The sequence below is a fragment of the Mesoplodon bidens genome (genome assembly GCF_964165515.1).
Source record: "Mesoplodon bidens genome assembly, chromosome: 4".
Lineage (NCBI taxonomy): Eukaryota > Metazoa > Chordata > Mammalia > Artiodactyla > Ziphiidae > Mesoplodon > Mesoplodon bidens.
In genome coordinates this window covers 123,205,088-123,226,118 of record NC_138160.1, presented here as the reverse complement: position 1 = coordinate 123,226,118, position 21,031 = coordinate 123,205,088, and the positions used below count along the sequence as shown (strand labels likewise).

The following is a 21,031-nucleotide window of genomic DNA, read 5'->3' as shown; positions in this document are numbered from 1 at the left end:
GCCCTTTTCCGTTTCTCTTGTTTGTTTCCAGTACACTAGCCAGAGACAGACAGATTATATAATATTTTATGTGTGTGTATATCAAATCTATATGTCTATATATCTATATCTATATCATCAGTTGCCTTCACCATGAGAGGGAATCCTACTATTATAATTTTACATGGTGGGGTAGGGAGGATAAAGAAAAAGTAAGTTAGTGCCTCCTATGCTCCAGACACTGTGCTAGGTGCTACGGATAGATAAGAATAGGACAAACAGAGTTCCTAGCTCCTGCCCCCATGAAGCTTACAGTCTACACAGAGAGGAAATAAACAAGTAAAGCAAGCAAATATTTACACATGTAAACAGTGCTATGGTGGAAACACGGAGCTCAACAGAGAATGACAAAGACATTGGCTACTTCAGCTGGGATGGTGACAGAAGGCCTTTCCAAGGAAAACCCATTAAAGCCTGACCCAGAAAGGCAAGGAGTAGAAGGAAGAGTTCACAAGTGCAGTGTCTCAAGGTGGGAAACAGACCGGCCTATTGTAATAACTGTCAAAAGGCAGTGTGACAGTGCTGTGGATAGACCAGTGCCTGCAGAAGGAGCAGGAGAAGTAAGCACACCAAGGGGACTACAGGAATGTGTCATGTGATGCATTTTCCCTTTCTCTAAGGTCACACATAGTATTAGTCCATAGGGAAAGCAATAAGAAGCAGCTTGACTTTTGTTTGAGAATGGGCAAGATCAGCTCCATGAGATCCATATTCTCTCAGTTTCTTCTTCCAAATCCAAACATACCTATTTGTAAGATGAACCAAAAGAGCCTAGAGACGAAATGCCTGCATATTAATGAGACAAGCAAACAAGATGGCATGACCTTGGCTTAATCCTTACAGTACCATGAGAGAAGCTTCCATGTTCCCCTTTTAGAGATGAGTATTCTGGGGTATCAAGAGGTTAAGACACTCTCTCAAGAGTGCCCTGGTAGGAACGGACGGAACTAAGGTTTTTATCCAGATAGGTCTGATGCTGTTACTGTACTCAACCATAATTTCACTGTCGTTCATAGGGTGCACATCCATGGTTAAAAGTAAGTACCAAGTAAACCTGATATTTTCATTCATTTCACATTTCATTCATTTTACATTTCACATTTTATTTCTTTAAATTTTATTTCTTTTAAATTTTACTTCTTTAAAATAAAATTAATATTCTTTAAAGTGTGGTGTTATGGGGAATTCCCTGGCAGTCCAGTGGTTAGGACTCTGAGCTTTCGTTGCCAAGGCCTGGGTTCAATCCCTGGTTGGGGAGCTAAGATCCCTCAAGCTGTGTTGTGTGGCAAACAAATTAAAAAATAAAAAAATAAAATGTGGTGTTATGAATTTATTCATTCATTCCACAAATGCTTAGTGAGTACCTCCTGTGTGTTCAGCACTGGGGTAGTTACTGAAAAAGAGTTATGCATGAGATTGGCAAGGCAAATCGGTAATCCTTAACGTTAAAATAATAATCATGACACCATTTTGAGAATCATTATAAAAAGAGACTACAGGGCTTCCCTGGTGGCGCAGTGGTTGAGAGTCCGCCTGCCGATGCAGGGGACATGGGTTCGTGCCCCGGTCCGGGAAGATCCCACATGCCGCGGAGCGGCTGGGCCCGTGAGCCATGGCCGCTGAGCCTGCGCGTCCGGAGTCTGTGCTCCGCAACAGGAGAGGCCACAACAGTGAGAGGCCCATGTACCAAAAAAAAAAATAAAGTCCCCTCTCTATCCTCAAATCAATTTACACTTACCCATCACACAATATTGAAATTGCCCATTTAATAGTCTAATCTCTCCCTAAACAATGTGCTCCATGAGAACACTGACCACATGCTTCTCATTCACAGGTGAATCCCTGGAACTGCATGCAGCCTCAGGTGCACAGTAGGTGTTCAAAATATATTCTAGAAGGAATGTATAAGCCAACCATTGCAGAGATGTTTAGGAACCTAACACACACAAAAGCAAAGGCATAGCAACATCCCAGGGTCTGGAATGTATTTGCATGGCCAGAAGGTAGCGATCAGAATTCTGTACAAGCAACAGAGGTGGGATGGACTCTGCCTATTAAAGGAGGTCATTCTGATGAAGGGATGGCACTATCTTGGTATAAAACTAGATCACACATCTTGCTATGTTTTATTTTTTGTTTGTGTAAAAGGATGCAGATGATGAAAGGCTGGAAAGGCCTTCAGTTTCCAATCCATGAGGCCTGTGCACATTGTGAATCACTTCCCTGGCAGATTGTGGAGAAGTACTAGAAAATCATGAGCATGAGGACTTTGTGAATCAGGATCTCAATTCTTTGCATACACATATGATATTTGCTACCCAACTCATCTGGACAACCCTACAAAAAACAAAAAAGGTACTTTATATAAGACAGGTCCTCAGTGAGTATGAAGCAATCAGATCTTCCTAAATAAGTATTTTACATTACTGAGCATCCAAAGGCCTGAAAATGGCCTTTAAAATTTTAAAGCATCACACATTATAGCATTAGTCATTACTGCTCCAGACCACAGGAGTATTTATCCAGAAAAGCCAAGCAACTCTGCTATTTTCTAAGGCATGCTTTTCTTATGCAAATAGGAATGAACATCGTGCTATTTCACGGCAGCTTGGCAAGATGTACAGCTCCACACAGGTATCCCTCTGTTTAAAGAAAAAAAGAGATTTCACCTAGTTGGCTAGAAAGCAAATTAGTGCAAATGGAATTTTATTTTCCATTTGCATTTTCAGTGTAAATGTGCAAGCACGTGCCCGTAGGAAAATTTCTCCACCTGACATAACTGAATGCTTAACACAGTAAGAAAATGAGCTGTGATGCCTGGCCAGTGCTCGATGCGCTTCTCATTGTTGGCCAGCTCTTCTTCTGTCAAGGGCTCTGCAACATTTCCCCAAGTCTGGAGTACTTTTACTCCCTTGGTTTTGATTTTATGTCTCTGCCACACTCTAACAGTCATACACCCCATTTCCCTTATCCCAGTCACTAGAATTTCTCTGCTGCTCCACACACAGAAAGCTCCCTTCACAGAAAAATCACTGTTATCAGAGCCTAGCTCTCCTTTTCTCTATGTAGTGGCCTAGCAGTGTCAATCCACAGTCTACAATATTGTCTAAGACACAACATACAGCAGCACCAAAGTCTCTTGTGCACCAAGTTATATATAAAGAATGGGTCACCTCCTATTTTCATCAACGTAACTAGTTCACAATCACATTATATCAGATACACTCAGAATAAAAGGTCACTGTAAACGGGGGTGTGGAAATTATTAGAACTTTCTGCTTCAGAATGGGATAGATGAATGAAAGTAGAAAAGTATGAATTTCTTCACATGGGGCAGCTTTTGACCGGGTCACGCAGCAACAGCCCCCATTAGCAGTCTTGTTTCCATTCAAAGCCACATAGAACAGCTATTCATGGTGTGAAGAAAAATGTTTTCATTTCTGGAGCAATTTAAATGATCTTATTGTTGGAGGCGTACTCAGTAACCATTTTCTGTCACCATGAAGGAGAATTCTCTCTAGGCTGAGATTCCTAAAAGGTTATTCTAATACTGCAGTGACTGAATATATAATTTAAATTATATTCTTAATTTTCAATGCTACCACATATTCTCCCAGGTTCTGAAAAACCACAGGTTGAAAATAAGGTAGGGAGAAAAGCCATTATTAATGACTTGCATTATGGAATAGCCAGGGGGAAGAAAAGAGTTACTGCAATTGGAAGCTTTCTTAAGGGTTTACTTTTATGTTTATTCAGATTCAATTAAAATCAATAGCTTGAATTTCCTCTTTAAAAGTTACTTCTAGATGTTTTTGTTTGTTTTTTTAACATGCATAGAATCAACAGACTGAACAAAGTATCCAAGAGGACTATTATAAAGAATCAGGTAAGTTTTCTATAGGAAGGACCTGTATCTTGTCAGGTCAGTATTCTCAGAGGTCCTTGTAATTATTTATTAACATTTCCATAGCATTGCCTGGGTGCCAGGTGCTGTCATCAGCACTTTATATATAGCAACCTATTCGATTCTCGTAACAACCCTATGAGGCAAGTACCACTGTTACCATCTCCATTTTCCAGGTGAGGAAACTGAGGTATGGAAGTCAAGTGATTTGCAGGTGATCAAACAGCTAGAAATTCAAACTCAAGCAGTGTGGGCTCCAACACCCAGGCTCTAAACCACCATGTTATGTTGCCTCTGGCATTAAGGAATGATCGCTAACGTGGTAAGAAGGGAGGGAAGGAGGAAATATCGATAGAATCCTTTAGCAGTAAGAAGATTAAGAAGGCAACCTGGCCAGCCTCACAGCACACTTTGCATTCTAGCAGAGCTCTTCTCCTATTGAGGTTACTCTCTCAATTTTGCAGCACTTTTCTGAATCCCAAGTCCCTCCTAGGATTGTTCCTTAAATGCTGCCCACCCACTCCCTCCCAGCTTCAATTTGCTCCTGCTTAGGTGAATCAACTAAAAGGAAACCACAGGAGACTTCGCTGCTGGTAAAGTGTTTTTCTCAGTTCCCCAGAGCTAGAATCTTTGTGCAGGTGCTAAGAGCAGAGCATCTTTCAGGGAGAATTCCAATTTGTAGGTAAAGTGCTTAACCCTGAGAGGGCAGACAGTAGAAGCAAGAAGAACTACAATTCTTTAGCCTGTGGAAGGAAAACCACATTCACAGAAAGATAGGCAAAATGAAAAGGCAGAGGACTTTGTACCACATGAAGGAACAAGATAAAACCTCAGAAAAACAACTAAATGAAGTGGAGATAGGCAAACTTCCAGAAAAAGAATTCAGAATAATGATAGTGAAGATGATCCAGGACCTCGGAAAAAGAATGGAGGCAAAGATCAAGAAGATGCAAGAAATGTTTAACAAAGACTTAGAAGAATTACAGAACAAACACCTAGAAGAATTAAAGAACAAACAAACAGAGATGAACAATACAATAACTGAAATGAAAAATACACGAGAAGGAATAAATAGCAGAATAACTGAGGCAGAAAAACGGAGAAGTGACCTGGAAGACAGAATGGTGGAATTCACTGCTACAGAACAGAATAAAGAGAAAAGAATGAAAAGAAATGAAGACAGCCTAAGAGACCTCTGGGAAAACATTAAATGCAATGACATTCACATTATAGGGGTCCCAGAAGGAGAAGAGAGAGACAAAGGACTCAAGAAAATATTTGAAGAGATTATAGTAAAAAACTTCCCTAACATGGGAAAGGAAATAGCCATCCAAGTCCAGGAATTGCAGAGAGTCCCAGGCAGGTTAAACCCAAGGAGAAACATGCCGAGACACATAGTAATCAAACTGACAAAAATTAAAGACAAAGAAAAATTATTAAAAGCAACAAGGGAAAAACGACAAATAACATACAAGGGAACTCCCATAAGGTTAACAGCTAATTTCTCAGCAGAAACTCTACAAGCCAGAAGGGAGTGGCACAATATATTTAAAGTGATGAAAGGGAAGAAACTACAACCAAGATTACTCTACCCAGCAAGGATCTCATTCAGATTCGATGGAGAAATCAAAAGCTTTACAGACAAGCAAAAGCTAAGAGAATTCAGCACCACCAAACCAGCTCTACAACAAATGCTAAAGGAACTTCTCTAAGTGGGAAACACAAGAGAAGAAAAGGACCTACAGGGCTTCCCTGGTGGCGCAGTGGTTAAGAGTCCGCCTGCCGATGCAGGGGACATGGGTTCGTGCCCCGGTCCGGGAAGATCCCACATGCCGCGGAGTGGCTAGGCCCGTGAGCCATGGCCGCTGAGCCTGTGCGTCCGGAGCCTGTGCTCTGCAATGGGAGAGGCCACAGCAGTGAGAGGCCCGCATACCGCAAAAAAAAGGACCTACAAAAACAAACCCATAACAATTAAGAAAATGGTAAGAGGAACATACATATAAATAATTACCTTAAACGTGAACAGATTAAATGCTCCAACCAAAAGACACAAGCTCGCAGAAAAGATACAAAAACAAGACCCATATATATGCTGTCTACAAGAGACTCATCTCAGACCTAGGGACACATACAGACTGAAAGTGAGGGGATGGAAAAAGATATTCCATGAAAATGAAAATCAAAACAAACCTGGAGTAGCAATACTCATATCAGATAAAATAGACTTTAAAATAAAGAATATTACAAGAGACAAGGAAGGACACTACATAATGATCAAGGGATCAATCCAAGAAGAAGATATAACAATTATAAATAAATACACACCCAACATAGGGGCACCTCAATACATAAGGCAACTGCTAACAGCTATAAAAGAGGAAATCAACACAACACAATAATAAAGGGGGACTTTAACACCTCACTTACACCTATGGACAGATCATCCAGACAGAAAATTAATAAGGAAACACAAGCTTTAAATGACACAAGAGACCAGACAGATTTAATTGATATTTATAGGACATTCCATCCAAAAACAGCAGATTACTCTTTCTTCTCAAGTGTACACATAACATTCTCCAGGACAGATCACATCTTGGGTCACAAATCAAGCCTTGGTAAATTTAAGAAAATTGAAATCATATCAATCATCTTTTCTGACCACAACGCTATGAGATTAGAAATCAATTACAGGGGAAAAAACATAAAAAACACAAACACATGAAGGCTAAACAATATGTTACTAAATAACCAAGAGATCACTGAAGAAATCAAAGAGGAAATAAAAAAATACCTAGAAACAAATGACAATGGAGACACAATGACCCAAAACCTATGGGATGCAGCAAAAGCAGTTCTAAGAGGGAAGTTTATAGCAATACAAGGCTACCTCAAGAAACAAGAAAGATCTCAAATAACAATCTAACTTTACACCTAAAGGAACTAGAGAAAGGAGAACAAATAAAACCTAAAGTCAGCAGAAGGAAAGAAATCATAAAGATCAGAGCAGAAATAAATGAAATAGAAACAAAGAAAACAGTAGCAAAGATCAATAAAACTAAAAGCCGGTTCTTTGAGATGATAAACGAAATTGATAAACCATTAGTCAGACTTATCAAGAAAAAGAGGGAGAGGACTCAAATCAATAAAATTAGAAATGAAAAAGAAGTTACAACAGACACTGCAGAAATACAAAGCATCATAAGAGACTACTACAAGCAACTCTATGCCAATAAAATGGACAACCTGGAAAAATGGATAAATTCTTAGAAAGGTATAACCTTCCATGACTGAACCAGGAAGAAACAGAAAATATGAACAGACCAATCACAAGTAATGAAATTGAAACTGTGATTAAAAATCTTCCAACCAACAGAAGTCCAGGACCAGATGGCTTCACAGGCGAATTCTATCAAACATTTAGAGAAGAGTTAACACCCATCCTTCTCACTCTTCCAAAAAATTGCAGAAGAAGGAACACTCCCAAACTCATTCTACGAGGCCACCGTCACCCTGATACAAAAACCAGAAAGAGATACTAAAAAAAAGAAAATTACAGACCAATATCACTGATGAATATAGATTCAAAAATCCTCAACAAAATACTAGCAAACAGAATCCAACAACACATTAAAAGGATCATACACCACGATAAAGTGGAATTTATCCCAGGGATGCAAGGATTCATCAATATATGCAAATCAAACAATGTGATATACCATACTAACAAATTGAAGAAGAAAAACCATATGATCATCTCAATAAATGCAGAAAAAGCTTTTGAAAAAATTCAACACCCATTTATGATAAAAACTCTCCAGAAAGTGGCCAGAGAGGGAACCTACCTCAACATAATGAAGGCCATATACAACAAACCCACAGCAAACATCATTCTCAATGGTGAAAAATTGAAACCATTTCCTCTAAGATCAGGAACAAGACAAGGATATCCACTCTCACCACTGTCATTCAACATAGTTTTGGAAGTCCTAGCCACGGCAAACAGAGAAGAAAGAGAAATAAAAGGAAAACAAATTGGAAAAGAAGAAGTAAAACTGTCACTGTTTTCAGATGACATGATACTATACATAGAGAATCCTAAAGATGCCACCAGAAAACTACTAGAGCTAATCAATGAATTTGGTAAAGTTGCAGGGTACAAAATTAATGCACAGAAGTCTTTTGCATTCCTATACACTAACAAAGAAAGATCAGAAAGAGAAATTAAGGAAACACTCCCATTTACCATTGCAACAAAAAGAATAAAATACCTAGGAATAAACCTGCATAAGGAGGTAAAATACCTGTACTCAGAAAACTATAAGACACTGATGAAAGAAATCAAAGATGACATAAACAGATGGAGAAATATACCATTTTCTTGGATTGGAAGGAAAAATATTGTGAAAATGACTATACTACCCAAAGCAATCTACAGATTCAATGCAATCCCTATCAAATTACCAATGGCATTTTTTACAAAACTAGAACAAAAAAATCTTAAAATTTGTATGGAGACACAAAAGACCCAAATAGCCAAAGCAGTCTTGAGGGAAAAAAACTGAGCTGGAGAAATCAGGCTCCCTGACTTCAGACTATACTACAAAGCTACAGTAATCAAGACAATATGGTACTGGCACAAAAACAGAAATATAGATCAATGGAACAGGATAGAAAGCCCACAGATAAACCCATGCACCTATGGTCAACTAATCTATGACAAAGGAGACAAGTATATACAATGGAGAAAAGACAGTCTCTTCAATTAGTGGTGCTGGGAAAACTGGACAGCCACATGTAAAAGAATGAAATTAGAACACTCCTTATCACCATACAAAAAAATAAACTCCAAATGCATTAGAGACCTAAATGTAAGAGCAGACATTATAAAACTCTTAGAGGAATATGGAGGAAGAACACTCTTTGACATAAATCACAGCAAGATCTTTTTTGATCCACCTCCTAGAGTAATGGAAATAAAAACAAGAATAAACAAATGGGACCTAATGAAACTTAAAAGCTTTGTAAAGCAAAGAAAACTACAAACAAGATGAAAAGACAACCCTCAGAATGGGAGAAAATATTTGCAAATGAATCAACAGAGAAAGGATTAATTTCCAAAATATATACACAGCTCATGCAGCTCAATATTAAAAAAACAAAGAACCCAATCCAAAAATGGGCAGAAGACTTAAATAAACATTTCTCCAAAGAAGACATACAGATGGCCAAGAAGCACATGAAAAGCTACTGAACATCACTAATTATTAGAGAAATGCAAATCAAAACTACAATGAGGTATCACCTCACACCAGTTAGAATAGGCATCATCAGAAAATCTACAAACAACAAATGCTGGAGAGGGTGTGGAGAAAAGGCAAACCTCTTGCACTGTTGGTGGGAATGTAAATTGATACAGCCACTATGGAGATCAGTATGGAGATTCCTTAAAAAACTAAAAATAGAATTACCATATGACCCAGCAATCCCACTACTGGGCATATACCCAGAGAAAACCATAATTCAAAAAGACACATGCACCCCAATGTTCATTGCAGCACTATTTACAATAGCCAGGTCATGGAAGCAACCTAAATGTCCATCAACAGATGAATGGATAAAGAAGGTGTGGAACATATATACAATGGAATATTACTCAGCCATAAAAAGGAACGAAATTGTGTCATTTGTAGAGATATGGCTGGATCTAGAGACTGTCATACCGAGTGAAGTAAGTCAGAAAGAGAAAAACAAATATATATTAATGCATATATGTGGAACCTAGCAAAATGGTACAGATGAACCGGTTTGTAGGGCAGAAATTGAGACACAGATGTAGAGAACAAACATATGGACACCAAGAGGGGAAAGTGGCTGGGGAGGGGGTATGAATTGGGAGATTGGGATTGACATGTATACACTGATGTGTATAAAATGGATAACTAAAAAGAACCTGCTGTATAAAAAAATAAATTAAATAAAATTCAAAAAATAAAAATTAAAGTGCTTAGCCCAGCACCTGAAGAACTCAGTGGAAGTTAGGAAATGCCATCATTATTACCAGTCACACCAGAGCAATCACACTATCATTGCTCTCCAGTTCTGTTAAGAGATAATGTAATGGTATATGCAAGACACTGGCACCTATGACCAAAACAAAAGTCTGCAGTGGGCATTTAGTTTCCTTTTTTGAGAAATATTTATGGAGTGCCTACATTTTTGCCAGGTTCTGTGCCAGGTATATCATGATGAAAGTGACCCACACAGTTCCTACCTTCACAGAGCTTGCAGTCTAATGTTACAGAAACAGTTAAATAAGAAAGTATAATACAGTATTATTTGCGCCACAGTAATGGAAAATAGGATCCTACGGAGCAAAGATAAGAGGCGCCTAATCTAGATGTGGTGAGCTAGAAGGGCTTCCCATAAAAGGAACCTCTAGATTGGGACCTGAAGCATGTAATCAAAGCAGGTGAAGGCACAGTTCCAGGCACAGGGAACATTATGTACAAAACTGAAGAAGCAAGTGTATAACAGCATTGAAGAGCTAAAAGAAATGGGGTAGAGCTGAGGTTAAAAATGTAACAGGTGGGAGGGCAACAGAAGAGGCTAAGGACAGAAGCAGAGGTCATTCCACCAAGAGCTGTGATTCACGTTAAGGAGTGACATGGTCAGGCTCACATTTTAGAAATCTCACCATTTTTGCAGCAGGAAGAGGAGACCCAAAGGGGACAACACCAGATATGGGTGGGAAGGACAGTTTCAGTTTCTTTGCAATAATCTAGAAAAGCAATGCCAGTGGGCTGGGTAGCATCAGTGGAGACGGGAAGAAATGGATGGATTCAAGACGGATGAAGGAAAAGAACCAATAGGACTTGGAGACTGGAGAAATGGTTAGGGAGAAAGAAGAGCCACTCAGGTTTTATTCTTCCCTGGGGAACTGGGCAACTGATGAATCCATTTACTGAGATAAGGAACACAAGGAGAGAAGAGGTTTGAGAACGTACACGATGAGTTCAGTGGAGCTTCCGCACAGTTGAAAGAATCCCAGAATACAAAATTAGAATAGCCAGGAGGCAAACTTTCCCACTCAGAATGATTCTTCCTCCCAGTCAACAGGAGCCAGTGCACATCTTGGTAGGTTCACTGCACCCCTGATGGTAGCCCGGCCTAATGACAAGAACAGCAGTGGAATACTAGATAGTTGTTGGATGACTAGAAGGAAAAACTGGAGCCTCTTTTATTGCCTGCTGTGTCGTCAGAATCAACTTGAACAATGGAGAGAACAGATCCCAATTGCTATTTGTCCATATGATGATCATGAAAAAACTAACACGGCTTCCTTGGTGGCGCAGTGGTTAAGAATCTGCCTGCCAATGCAGGGGACACGGGTTCGAGCCATGATCCGGGAAGATCCCACATGCCGTGGAACAACTAAGCCCATGTGCCACAACTACTGAGCCTGTGCTCTAGAGCCTGCGAGCCACAACTACTGAGCCCACGCACCACAACTACTGAAGCCTGTGCACCTAGAGCCCGTGCTCTGCAACAAGAGAAGCCACTGCAATGAGAAGCCCGCACACTGCAAGAAAGAGTAGCCCCCAGTGGCCACAACTAGAGAAAGCCCACAAGCGGCAACAAAGACCCCAACACAGCCAAAAATAAATAAATAAAACAAATAAAATTTTTTAATGGAAAATTTTATTAAAAAAAAAGAAAAACTAACAATAAGGAGAGGTCCCTCCCTTGCCTCCAAAGCAGATAGCATTTCAATCTGTCAAAGCAAATTAAAAATGGACCTGCCAACGCTTGTGAAGATTTCTTGCAAGAAATTCTGAACCTGAATCTGATCAAGCCTTAGAATCTGGTGTTTAGCTTGAACAAATTTACAGAAAATACAGGGGTAAGAAAAAAAATGTGTCAATAACATCACAGAGATCACAGAGATGGATGAGCGAAACCCCGGAGTGCCAGACATTCGCCATGACAAATAACTTGGTTTCTTCAAACAAATAGATTGAAAAAGAAAAGAAAGAAAGAGGGAGTGAGAGAAAAAGGGAGCAAGGGAAAAGGAGGGAGGGAGGGAAAAATTAAGAGATTTAATATTTTTGCCACTTTGTCATATATGCCATATGCAATATTTTTCTAATTTTGAAAGAGAAAATAAATAGCAATAAAAGATAATGGATGGACCTCATTTGACTCTTGATTCAAACAAGAGTTTGACAACTTTAAAAAAAATATTGTGAGAAAATCAAAGAAGTTTGAACACCAACTAGATATTAGAAGATATTCAAGAATTATTAATTTTGTATGTGATAATGGTATTGTTACGTATCTTAAAATTCATTTTATTTTAGAAACATATAGTATAGTGTTTGTGGATGAATGAAATGACTGACTTCTAAAATTTGTTTCAAAAGAATCCAGTGCAGACAGAGGAGAAAGTAGGTAGGAATATATATGAACCAAGATTAGTCTTGTAATGATCACTGTAATTTTTGGAGCTGGGTTTCTCTACATTTGGATGTGTTTGAAAATTTCCATACTAACATGTTTTAGCTGAGTTGCCAAGAAACGCAGTATTTGAGGAAAGCTAGAGCAAAGACCAAAGAAAAAGAGCAATAGTCAGCTATGATGCAGAGACTGAGCATCACCTCTACATTTCTGAAGAACTGTTTTCTGTGCATCGGACTGGCACTCTCTTCCATGCCCAGTCACTCCTCTCCATGGTTTGTGTTTGGAGGTGTTCCCAATGGAGCTCTGTGTGGCACATTCTCAGCTATTTCTATCTCTAATTCCTTTGGCAAGATCTAAACCTCCTTAGGCTATCAAAATCATTTGGTCTTCTCTTTCCAATTGTATACATACTTTTTTTTTTTTTTTTTTTTTGCGGTACGCGGGCCTCTCACTGTTGTGGCCTCTCCCGTTGTGGAGCACAGGATCCAGACGCGCAGGCTCAGCGGCCATGGCTCACGGGCCCAGCCACTCCGCGGCATGTGGGATCTTCCCAGACTGGGGCATGAACCCGTGTCCCCTGCCTCGGCAGGTGGACTCTCAACCACTGCGCCACCAGGGAAGCCCTACATACGTTTTTAATATATTGAGGTACTTGGGGGCAATCACAGAGATCTCCCCCTTTCTGCCTACATACTGACACTTCTCTTGCTGCCAAATTCATTCAGGATGCCAGAGACCTAGGAAGAAACAATTCAAATCATCTCCTACAAGGAACTGGGCTCAGGTAATATACCTTGTTTGGCATGAAAGTGAAAATGGCATAATAGGATATTTTACTAACATGCTTATATCCCTGTTACGTTGAGCCCAACGGTCGGAGAACAGCATCTTAAAGAGATAAGAAAAAATGATACCCACTACCCCTTTCTTTTATCATCATCATCACCAACCAATATCTGCCCAAGCAGGGTCTAAACCAACTTCATGATGAAGCCTTATACTTAGATTATGCTATATATTTAAATTATAATTAAGAAGGCTCAAGTCTTAAGAACACTCCCTTTGGGATACAAAGTCACTGGATCCACAGTTATTAAAAGGTTTCTTATGTATAAAAACCTCTGAAAAAAGTAACACCATGCCTTGAAAATATTCTAAATAAAATGACAGAACAGAATTTTTACTGACGTCTTGATTATGGCATAGCGAGAGAACTTGAAAGCAGGAATGACTAAAGGAAGAGGAACAGAGAACATCTTAGATGGAAAAGACAGAAAAACATCACAGAAAGAGGAGAGGCAGGTGTGGTAAAGATCAGACCCTCACAGTTTGGACTTCATTGTTCTGTGGCTTCATTTTGAATGTGCCAACATCATATTTCCATGGACAATAAAAACTGAAGCTATCATTGGTAACTTTTGAGGAAACAGGAAAAAAAGAGCTAGAATCATTTCAAGATAGATGCTTTTCCACCTGTTTTCCTTTAAAAACACACCCTCTTATGGAAGCTTCTAAAATCAACTGGGTCATTTATTCACAATGGCCAGAACCACCATTTCTTCCCAATACAAGGTCATGCAGCTGAATTCTAAGTGAGAAATCATTTCCTGGGCTTCCCTGGTGGCTCAGTGGTTGAGAGTCTGCCTGCCGATGCAGGGAACACGGGTTCGTGCCCCGGTCCGGGAAGATCCCACATGCCGCGGAGCGGCTGGGCCCATGAGCCATGGCCGCTGAGCCTGCGCGTCCGGAGCCTGTGCTCCGCAACGCGAGAGGCCACAACAGTGAGAGGCCCGCGTACCGCAAAAAAAAAAAAAAAGAAAAAGAAATCATTTCCTGATCTACTTTTCTCCAACACTCCATCTCAATCAACCACCCTGAAGATATATACTGTGTATATAAAGCAATTTAGAAACTTGTGTGGAAACAACCCTTTAAATTTAAGAAAACCAAGTAAAGAGAAAAAAGGTTAAAATGTACAAGCAGTAATCTGTTGAAAAGGCAATGAATTGGTGTCTCCGTAATTCACAGAACTCATACTTTATGTTTTTGGATCCTATGAATTAAACTCCCTATTTGTGGTCATGTTATCACAGTTCTATTAGAGGCAAATGCCTTTGAATCTGAATGGTTTCAGGCATTTGTCTGAAGTAACTCACTCATGAGTAGGATTAAGGAAATGTACTTAATTTTCTCCAACCAAGAGCAAGCTTCCCTAGGGCACTGGAAGAGGGCTAGTAAGAGGTTCATTTATTTCCACGCACCTGTGATTTTGTTCCTAAGTGGTGTGAACGGCTATTGAGTTCAATATCAGGACTTCTCGTTTCCAAATTACTTAGATCTCATTTCATCAAGAGATAAATCAAGAAGGCATCCTCTGATGTTTATGATATTGCCTTCCATATAACACTTGGAGAGAAAACAGAGGTAATTATTTACCTAGTTGGGTGAGAAAGGTGGAAAAGTACCTTCTCGTTTTTTTTAATTAAAATACTTTGTGAGGCAATCCTAGGACACACATTTCTTTACTTCCTATATCACTCACATTTTTTCAGTTTCTGATAAGTGAATCATAATCCACAGTATCTCACATATTTTGGTGTGTAAGCAATGTAGACAAACACCTTTCTTGCTGCCCTTTTGAACACACACAAACATGGGTTGACTTTAATTGTTTGTAGTTCTGCAATAACGAAACACTCAGTCAAAACTGCCTGATGTTGACCATCAATTCTAGGTCCACATGAAGACTGAATGAGGCAAGAATCTAACCTGTTAATAATTGACAGATTTCCCAATTTCCCCTTGGAAAATCTGGAAGAAAATTAGGCAAACAGAGGAAGAAGGGGTCTTTCCCCATGACTGTTAACCACCATATGCAATGTATTAATTTCTTGCTGTTCATTTTTTACTGTGATCTGGATCCAGACAAAGTGACTCTGCATTATCCCTTGGTTATTAGAAGAGTCTAATTGCTTGGAGTTAATTACTTGGACCTAAGAAGTTTGTCACTACATATCTATGTCTTTATCTACAGATATTTTTATAACATAGGAGGAAGTTGAGTTCCCCGGCAAAGAGCATCTTTTCTGTTAGTTGGTTGGTTGGTTGGTTTTTTTGAGGTTGGGGGAGGTGCTCACCAGAGACACACACTACCCCTTCGGATCTGGCTGGCAGGTGGTGGCTTTTGGGCTCCACACCCTCTGCAAAGCGAGCGGTGGCTCGGTGCCCACAGTTGGTTGATTGGCAGGGCTCGGAGCATCTTTGCATACAAGCAACTCCCTGCTTTAGAGCACCTCCTGTAGTTTTGTCCCATTAACCTGAGCACAACAGCTTGATGAATTTGGTTATAGAGGCACAGTTGGCAGCTTCTAATTAAATAATTATGCCTAAGCAGCTGCACGGAAGCTGTCATGCACCTTAGAAAGACAGCAGCCAGTTTTATTGATCTTAAGACAGAGGAAGAGTTAACACTTAGCTCTGGTTGTTTGTTAGGTACAAAGGGCAAGTATATCATATGCAGTATATGTGCTGTGCAATATGAAGCTGCTGTACATTTGTGCTAGCCTGTCCATGGAGTGATGGAGAGCAAACCTTGGCAACCTCTCAGCAACCCAACAAAGAAAGAAGTGATTATATGATCAGAGAACAGAGTCTGTTGAGAGCAATCTAAAAAGGACATAGTGTTATATGGATGAGTCTCTGATGAACACAGAAATGTCACTGAGCTAGTAGGCAAATACACTCAGATTCTGGGTATCATTTAGATGAGCAAGTGATTAGAATCAAGTGTAGTCTTTTTGAGGGGCTATGCTTGGTAGGTTTTCTTTTATTTGACTGAAGCTTCTTAAGAGGCTGTTTTCAAATATTAGAAATTGGAGAACAAGGTAAATATCACACACCTAGATTTAAACTCTATGATGCATTTTTTCCCCAAAAGTTAGAAGATATTTATTCTACAGAATCACAGATAATGTCACACTCCTTTGTAGAAAACTAAAAAGCTAAAGCCTTATCTCTATACTAGTGGAAAATTCACCAGAAGGAAGAAAGCAGAATCTGGCAACTAAGTTCCACCATAGAGGAAGGTACAGATTACAGATAAAGGCCATAGGTAGGGATATTGGACCAAATAATGCTTGTTCCAGAACGCTACTGAACTGCTGGCTGATTTCATTTTTCTACACAGGCTGTTCTTTCTATACAATCCATTTGTCTTCACTTCCAAAAACCAAATGTGTGATAACCCAGTAGAGAGCAACTCGGCTTCCCACAGGCCTTGTCACCAAGGTTCCCAGCACCATCTCCAAAGGAATAAACACAACTGTAGGCAAAAAACAGTCCAGGAAATTCAGTCGTATCTTTATGTGTAAAGACATTTAGATATTTTAATCCTCAATATTTATGGATTTGCCTTAAAATAAGAATAGAGAAAAACTGGAAACATATTTCTTATGGAATTCACTTCACCCAACTCCCAGACCTGTTGAAAATCAGCAGTTCATCAAGCACTAAACTTTACAGATTGATTGATGGTCCTCCTTTCGGAGATCAATGGCTTATATTTAGAATAATGCCATTTCTTAAAACAAGGCATTCTGTACAGTCATTTAAACAAATGGACTGACCTCTAACAAACTCTTACTTTAAAGGCACAATTTAAAGGTACAATTGTTTCCTTTCTTTTTTCCCTTCTGGTTTCCTTTTATGTCAGTGATTCCATCACCTCAGCTATCTGAAGATGACTGCATGTGACTGACAATTCTCAAGGATTCACTCCTTTTAGATGACTCCTAAATGAAGCTCAACTTAATTAAGTCTGCACTGCAACTCATATCTCAGTACAAATTGCTAAGGAATCAAATCACAAAACTGTAAAGCCTAGAAAAGCAAATTTCAGACTTGGGGTGGGGGGGAAGGGGGTCTTTCGTCAGTCTATGCTGCCATCTAGCCAAGATCAAGTCATTCAGTGCAACATCCATTTGTGTTTTCAACGCCCCCATGAAAGCCAGTCTTCAGCAACCAGCTTAAGAGACCCCAAAGTTAGATAAAAGAATAGAGAGCAGCACTTCAGCCACTCTGAGTCTATCAACCTCCTGTGGACCAACAGCTAAATTCTAATGTTCTTATGTTCACAATTCAATATCTGACAGAGACATACATGCCTGTTTTCATTCCACATATTACCTATACCAATATCATTTGCATCTTGTGATTTTTGAGGCCTTTAAATATTCTGTGATTCTTTAAATATTTAAATATTTTTAAATATTTAAATAAATATTTATATAAATATTATAAAATAAATATTTTATAAATATCCTGTGACTGGAAAAACAAACGTTGTCTTAGGTAAGACATGAAAGCTGACTATAACCTCTAATCTTCTAGCTGTACCTCAAGGGTTAAAAAAAAGAACCAAAATAGTATTCCTCAGACATAGACTGAACATGCAGACATATATTTCTGTTAAGAGGATCCATACACATGAAAAAACAAAAAGAACCTGTGGTACTTACGATAGAAGACGTACTCAGTGTAACTTGACCAGATCTTGTCATCTGTGTATTGGTTGACGAAAGATGCTGTCACTGAGGAGTTACAGGCCACCATGTGGAATCCACATTCTGACAACATATCAAAAGCCCTTTCCAGATGCCTGAATTTGAGATAAAATCTGGAGGTGTACCTTTCTGGGGCTCTGTCAGGGTCTCTGCTCTCATTCAAAGTTTCTCCAAAGACCTCCTTTGCCAAGGAAATCCTTCCACAAACCAAAATCCGGGGAACTCTCCGAAACTTGGCATCTGCCTGCCCCTCTCTGCCCATGGTGCAGGACCCCCTGTAACCCACAGTAATAAAACCCCACTTGCGGTCAGCAGGAAGTAGCGAGGAAGGGGGGCATATTCTCGTGTCACTTCCTTGGGAGGCATCTTCAAAGTCACTATGGCAGAATTCATCTGGGCTTTGCTTGATTTCATCAGGGGTCAGGAGTTTGACCAAGTCTGGGAGCTGGAAGTACTCAGCTTCCCTTTTCAGTCTTCCCCTTTCTGGAAAGTGATCAGGCAGGACCACCTGCCTGTCCCTGAGATAGTCCAGAATATAACGGAACAAGAATCCATCTCTGTCAATGAAAAACCTTCCCTTGGAGTCCTTGGCTAGATCGTTAGCTGTGTCTCTCTTTGGGGAAAACATTTTCCACAGGAGGGAATGAGGGATGCTTATTAATGTGGAATGACGAGTGAAATAAACTTGACCCCCAACATTCAGCTCCACAACCTCAGGGAAGGAGTTGGGAACCGCAGCCCCTTGTTCTCGAGGATAATAACGACTACAGTTTCCACTCAGAGCCATTGTCCCTTTCTTCTTCTTCTTCTATTTTGATGTGAAGGTGCAGTTCAATGGAGTCAGAGCCTGATCTTTTGCACCAACTTGTAAGGGAGGGAGAGGATGCTAACTTGTTAAAAAACGGCCTTCTCTTACCTAGTTTTTTCCCCAAGAAAGCAAAATTTCAAAGACTCCACAGGTGAAGTGATGCTGCAAAAGTAGTTTAAACCCTGGCAGGTGGTAAGCTATTACTTCACGGAATATAATCAACTCATCTGCATCCAATCTTCCCCCAAGCTCAGTAGGCAAGGCAGGCCAGGTCCCCAGTTACTGAGAGGTCTGTGTGAAGGAAAAGAGAGAAAATTATTTCCTCAAACCCAGCATGAGTCAGAAAAAAAGAGACCACTGGAGAGAGAAGAGGGAAGGAGAGAAGCAGGAAGGGAGGAAGGGAGGGAGGGAGGGAGGGAGGGAGAGATTATTTTACATAAGCAGCCCTGGAACTACTGATTTCAGCCATTCTTCAACTAAATCGTAGCTTCTCTCAAGCTATTTTGTGTCTACATATTTATCCATATTCCTCTGTCTCCAGCATCTAGTATTAAAAACATTTCTATTTGATTTCTGCATTAAAAAGGAATATGCAATTTTCAACTTCTAAAAGGGGATTTTTTTTTTCTGGCTGGACAGGAAAAGTAATAAGCCTCAGAACTTACCTTAGTAAGTGCTGGAAACAGTTCTTGCGCAGAAATACCCATTTGCAAAGCAGTCGGAATCCACAACCACACAGAGTCTGGAGCTTGTCAAATCCCAAAGAGGTAAAGGACAGAGGTATCAATGAAAAGTGCCAGAGAGATGTGCTCTTAGAAAATAATCATATATATGTGTGTGTGTGTATATCTATCTATCTATCTATATATAAAGATTTATATAAATGTATATTTGTGTATATATATGTATATATTCACTTCCAATCTCAAGTTAAAACAAGTCACAAAAAAGTTAAACCGTGACGAGAGGTTGGATTGAAGAAGCAAAGCAGAGAAAAATATTCATCCAAAGCTTCTCCAGGAAAAAAAAAAAAAATCAAACCTTTGGAAAGAATCCTTAAAGCAGAAGAGAGTTGCAAGAGGTACTGGGACTTAGAAGCTTTTCAGAAAGCCCAGAAGCAGAAAGAAAGACAGATGTGCCCTGCTGGGGTCCCAGGTGGCCACCCCACCTGCCGGCAAGGGCAAGAGGGCTCCCATGTTCCCAGCCAAGTGGGAGCCTTCGGCCGCCGCGGCGCCGAAATGACGGCGGGGGGCTCGGGCTCGGGCTTCTCCGGCGGCGGAGCTGGGTGGTTCCACAGTTCCCAGTGCAGTTCGGATGCTGTTGTTTCAGCAGTGCAGGCAAGAAACCATCCAGGGAAATGACTATTACATCATCTTAAAGGAATATGGCTTGGAGAAAGCGGAGGCAGCTCCGAGTCACGTCCGCCTCGCTGACAGGTCGCCAGGACTGCGCGGGAACGCCGCGCTCCGGCCGTGGGCACGCGACTCCTGGGCGCTCCGGGCTCGGGGCGGGGACGCAGCGCTGCGCAGCCACGCCCCCTCCCCGTCCTGTCCGGAAGTCTGTAGTTTCCAAGGGCCTTTGCTTTGCCCTTTCCTCCTGTTTTCAGACCTCCACCGCCACCACCATCCCCCAGAAACAAGCCCCCAACCCAGTGGTGAGACGAACACAGCGGTTTTTCATTTAAAAAAAAATCAACAAACATGTCCGTCGCACGTGCACTGAATTTCTGCGGAAGGGCAAATTGCCCCTCTAAAGCTTGTTTATATAAAATTTTTTAAAAAAAGAAAGGAAGGAAGGAAGGAGGGAAGGAAGGAAGAAAAGCACACCCAACGACCCCAGTGTTCAAGCTACAAAGTAGTTCTTTTTCCAACCAAAGAGGATGAAACCATGTTCTCTCAGATGCCCTCACCTGTTTTTTCCCTTCTTCTCCATCCCTCTGCCACCCCACCACAGGAAATAAATAAATAAATAATAAATACATACAGGCATAGGTACAGTCTCTCTGGAATTAATGATGCTCCTTCAAAAGAATCCACGAAGCACTGGTACCCTCAGAAAACCCAGGGTTTATATCAGTAAGTCATGAGCTTAGCTTCCATGTAAATTGGGACCGGCAACCTTTTTTCTGGGGCTGTTTCCATACAGAGCGTCTCTTTGGATGTGCCCCCGCCCCCTCCCATCTCATCCCAAGAGGACTCTGGTGGAAGACACGCCTGCAAAGAGACATTTTACTCCTGTCCCAGAGGGTTCCCTTAAGTG

General features: G+C 40.4%; 1 protein-coding gene across 1 annotated transcript in view; it reads right to left on the bottom strand.

Annotated features, from left to right (window-relative positions):
* The window catches only part of KCTD16 (potassium channel tetramerization domain containing 16), a 296,606-nt gene extending 276,465 nt beyond the window's left edge, over positions 1 to 20,141 (bottom strand). The window contains exons 1-2 of the mRNA XM_081232481.1: positions 19,438 to 20,141; positions 17,920 to 19,063 (exon numbers count right to left, since the gene is read on the bottom strand). Of these exons, the coding sequence (XP_081088607.1) occupies positions 17,920 to 18,751 (832 nt within the window). The 5' untranslated portion in view covers positions 18,752 to 19,063; positions 19,438 to 20,141. The remainder of the gene's footprint in view (positions 1 to 17,919; positions 19,064 to 19,437) is intronic.
* Between the last annotated feature and the right edge of the window lie 890 nt (positions 20,142 to 21,031).